We start from the raw sequence: 4,288 nt of genomic DNA on the forward strand, positions 1-4,288 counted from the left end.
TGGTGGCCATGGGGACCTCTTGGTGGCCATAGGGACCTCTTGGTGGCCATGGGGATCTCTTGGTGGCCATGGGGACCCAAGGGGCTCTTGGTAGCCATGGGGATCTCATGGTGGCCATGGGGTCCCCTGGGTGGCCATGGGGACCTTTTGGTGGCCATGGGGACCCAAGAGGCTCTTGGTGGCCATGGGGATCTCTTGGTGGCCATGGGGATCTCTTGGTGGCCATGGGACCTCTGGGTGGCCATGGGGATCCCTGAGTGGCCATGGGGACCCAAGGGGCTCTTGGTGGCCACGAGAGGCCATGGGGCCCCTTGGGTGGCCACTCTGTGGGTGCCCATCCCCCAGCACCCCTGGAGCACCCAGGGAAAAATCCTGGAAAAATCCTGGATCCATGGATCCCATCCCCATCCCCCCTGGATCTGTGGGTGCCCCTTCCACAGCACCCATGGAAACCCCATGGAAACCCCATGGAAACCCCATGGAAACCCATGGAAACCCCATGGAAACCCCATGGAAACCCATGGAAACCCCATGGAAACCCCATGGAAACCCCATGGAAAAGCCATGGATTTGTGGGTTATAAATCTTGGGGATGAGAATAACGTCAATAATGGGAATAATGGGAATAATAATGGGAATAATGTCAATAATGGGACGTTATTTCTATATTCGCCCCATTCCCCCCATTTCCTCCCCATTTCCCCCCATTTCCCCCCCAATTCCTCCCCATTTTCCCCCATTTCCCCCATTCCCCCATTTCCTCCCCATTTCCTCCCCATTCCCCCCATCCCCATTTCCCATTCCCCCATTCCCCCCCATTTCCCCCCATTTCCCCCCATTCCTCCCATTTCCCCATTCCCCCCATTTCCCCTCCCCATTTCCCCCCATTCCCCCCATTCCCCCATTTCCCCCATTTCCCCCCAATTCCCCCATTTCCCTCCCCATTTCCCCCCCATTCCCCCCATTTCCCCCCATTTCCTCCCCATTTCCTCCCCATTTCCCCCCATTCCCCCCCATTTCCCCCCATTTCCCCCATTTCCCCATTTCCCCCCCCATTTCCCCCCCATTTCCCCCCATTTCCCCCCATTTCCCCCATTTCCCCCCATTTCCCCCCATTTCCACCCATTCCCCCCCATTTCCCCCCATCCCCATTTCCTCCCATTTCCCCCATTTCCCCCATTTCCCCCCATTTCCCCCCATTTCCCCCCATTTCCCCATTTCCCATTTCCCCCCATTTCCCCCCATTTCCCCCCCATTTCCCCCCATTTCCCCCATTTCCCTCCCATTTCCCCCCATTTCCCCCATTTCCCCCATTTCCCCCATTTCCCCCATTTCCCCCCATTTCCTCCCTACCCCCCATTTCCCTCCCATTTCCTCCCCATTTCCCCTTCCCCATTTCCCCCATTTCCTCCCCACTTCCCCCCCAATTCCCTCCCCCATTTCCTCCCCATTTCCCCCCCATTCCCCCCATTTCCCCCCCATTCCCTCCCCATTTCCTCCCCATTTCCCCATTCCTCCATTTCCCCCCCATTTCCCCACATTTCCCCCCATTCCCTCCCATTCCCCCCATTTCCCCTCATTTCCCCCATTTCCCATTTCCTCCCCATTTCCCTCCCATTTCCCTCCCCATTTCCCCCCAATCCCCATTCCCCATTTCCCCCATTTCCCCCCATTCCCCCATTTCCCCCCATTTCCCTCCCCACTTCCCCCATTTCCCCCATTTCCCTCCCATTTCCCCCCATTTCCCCCCATTTCCTCCCCATTTCCCCCCATTTCCCCCCATTTCTCCCCATCCCATTTCCCCCCATTTCCCTCCCATTCCCCCCATTTCCCCATTCCCCCATTTCCCCCCATTTCCCCCCATTTCCCCCATTTCCCCCCCATTTCCCCCCATTTCCCCCCATTTCCCCCCATTCCCCATTTCCCCCATTCCCCCCATTTCCCCCTTCCCCATTTCCCCCCATTTCCCTCCCATTTCCCCCCATTCCCCCCCATTTCCCCCCATTTCCCCCCATTTCCTCCCATTTCCCCCCATTTCCCCCCCATTTCCCCCCATTTCCCCCATCCCCCATTTCCTCCCCATTTCCCCCCCATTTCCCCCCATTTCCCCCATTTCCTCCCATTTCCCCCCCATTTCCCCCCCATTTCCCCCCCATTTCCTCCCATTTCCCCCCATTTCCTCCCATTTCCCCCCATTTCCCCCATTTCCCCCCATTTCCTCCCATTTCCCCCCCATTTCCCCCCCATTTCCCCCCATTTCCCCCCATTTCCTCCCATTTCCCCCATTTCCCCCATTTCCTCCCATTTCCCCCCATTTCCTCCCCATTTCCTCCCCATTTCCCCCCCATTTCCCCCCATTCCCCCCATTTCCTCCCATTTCCCCCATTTCCCCCCCATTTCCTCCCCATTTCCCCCATTTCCCCCATTTCCTCCCCATTCCCCTCATTTTCCTCCCATTTCCCTCCATTTCCCCCATTTCCCTCCCATTTCCCCCATTTCCCTCCAATTTTCCCATTTCCCTCCCATTTCCCCCATTTCCCCCATTTCCCCCATTTCCCTCCCATTTCCCCCCATTTCCCTCCATTTCCCCCCATTTCCCTCCCATTTCCCCCATTCCACCATTTCCCCCATTTCCCCCCATTTCCTCCCATTTCCCCCCATTTCCCTCCCATTTCCTCCCCATTTCCCCCATTTCCCCCCATTTCCCCCATTTCCCCCCCATTTCCCCCCATTTCCCCATTCCCATTTCCCCCCATTTCCTCCCATTTCCTCCCCATTTCCCCCCATTTCCCCCCATTTCACCCATTTCCCCCCCAGTTCCCCCCCATTTCCCCCATTCCCCCCAATTTCCCCCCCATTTCCCCCCATTCCCCCATTTCCCCCCCATTTCCCCCCATTTCCCCCCATTTCCCCCCCATTTCCCCCCATTTCCCCCATTTCCCCCATTTCCCCCATTCCTCCCATTTCCCCCCCATTCCCCCCCATTTCCTCCCCATTCCCCCCATTTCCCCCCCATTTCCCCCCATTTCCCCCATTTCCCTCCCATTTCCCCCCCATTTCCCCCCATTTCCCCCCATTTCCCCCCATTTCCCCCCATTTCCCCCCATTTCCCCCCATTTCCCCCATTTCCCCCCATTCCTCCCATTTCCCCCCCATTTCCTCCCCATTTCCCCCCCATTTCCCCCATTTCCTCCCATTTCCCCCCATTTCCCCCATTTCCCCCATTTCCCCCCCATTTCCTCCCCCATTTCCCCCCATTTCCCCCCATTTCCCCATCCCCATTTCCCCCCATTTCCCCCCCATTTCCCCCCATTTCCTCCCATTTCCCCCATTTCCCTCCCCATTCCCCTCCCCATTTCCCTCCCATTTCCCCCATTTCCCCCATTTCCCCCCATTTCCCCCATTTCCCCCATTTCCCCCCATTTCCCCTCCCATTTCCCCCCCATTTCCTCCATTCCCCCCATTTCCCCCATTCCCCATTTCCTCCCCATTTCCCCCATTTCCCCCCATTTCCCTCCCCATTTCCCTCCCCATTTCCCTCCCCATTTCCCCCATTTCCCCCCATTTCTCCCCATTTCCCCCCATTTCCCCCCATTTCCCTCCCATTTCCCCCCATTTCCCCATTTCCCCCCATTTCCCCATTCCCATTTCCCCCCATTTCCCCCCATTTCCTCCCATTTCCCCATTTCCCCCCATTTCCTCCCCATTTCCCCCCATTTCCCTCCCATTTCCTCCCCATTTCCCCCATTTCCCCCCCATTTCTCCCCATTTCCCCCCCAGTTCCCCCCATTTCCCTCCTATTTCCCCCCCAAATTTCCCCCCCATTTCCCCCCCACTTCCCCCATTTCCCCATTTCCCCCCCATTTCCCCCCATTTCCTCCCCATTTCCCCCCATTTCCCCCCCATTTCTCCCCATTTCCCCCCCAGTTCCCCCCCATTTCCCTCCTATTTCCCCCCAAATTTCCCCCCCATTTCCTCCCCACTTCCCCCATTTCCCATTTCCCCCCCATTTCCCCCCATTTCCTCCCCCATTTCCCCCCATTTCCCCCCCATTTCTCCCCATTTCCCCCCATTTCCCCCTCCCATTTCCCCCATTTCCCCCCATTTCCTCCCCATTTCCCCCCATTTCCCCCCATTCCCCCCATTTCTCCCCATTTCCCCCCGCAGTTCCCCCCCATTTCCCTCCTATTTCCCCCCCAAATTTCCCCCCATTTCCTCCCCACTTCCCCCATTTCCCATTTCCCCCCCATTTCCCCCCATTTCCTCCCCATTTCCCCCATTTCCCCCA

The 4,288-nt window shown here is 58.0% G+C and overlaps 1 protein-coding gene across 1 annotated transcript in view; it reads left to right on the forward strand.

Moving 5' to 3' along the window:
- Positions 1 to 263: 263 nt before the first annotated feature.
- The window catches only part of LOC139792987 (uncharacterized), an 8,107-nt gene continuing 4,082 nt past the window's right edge, over positions 264 to 4,288 (forward strand). The window contains exon 1 of the mRNA XM_071736981.1: positions 264 to 326. Coding sequence (XP_071593082.1) covers positions 264 to 326 — 63 coding nt within the window. The remainder of the gene's footprint in view (positions 327 to 4,288) is intronic.

Source organism: Heliangelus exortis, chromosome 2 (assembly GCF_036169615.1).
Source record: "Heliangelus exortis chromosome 2, bHelExo1.hap1, whole genome shotgun sequence".
Taxonomy (NCBI): Eukaryota; Metazoa; Chordata; class Aves; order Apodiformes; family Trochilidae; genus Heliangelus; species Heliangelus exortis.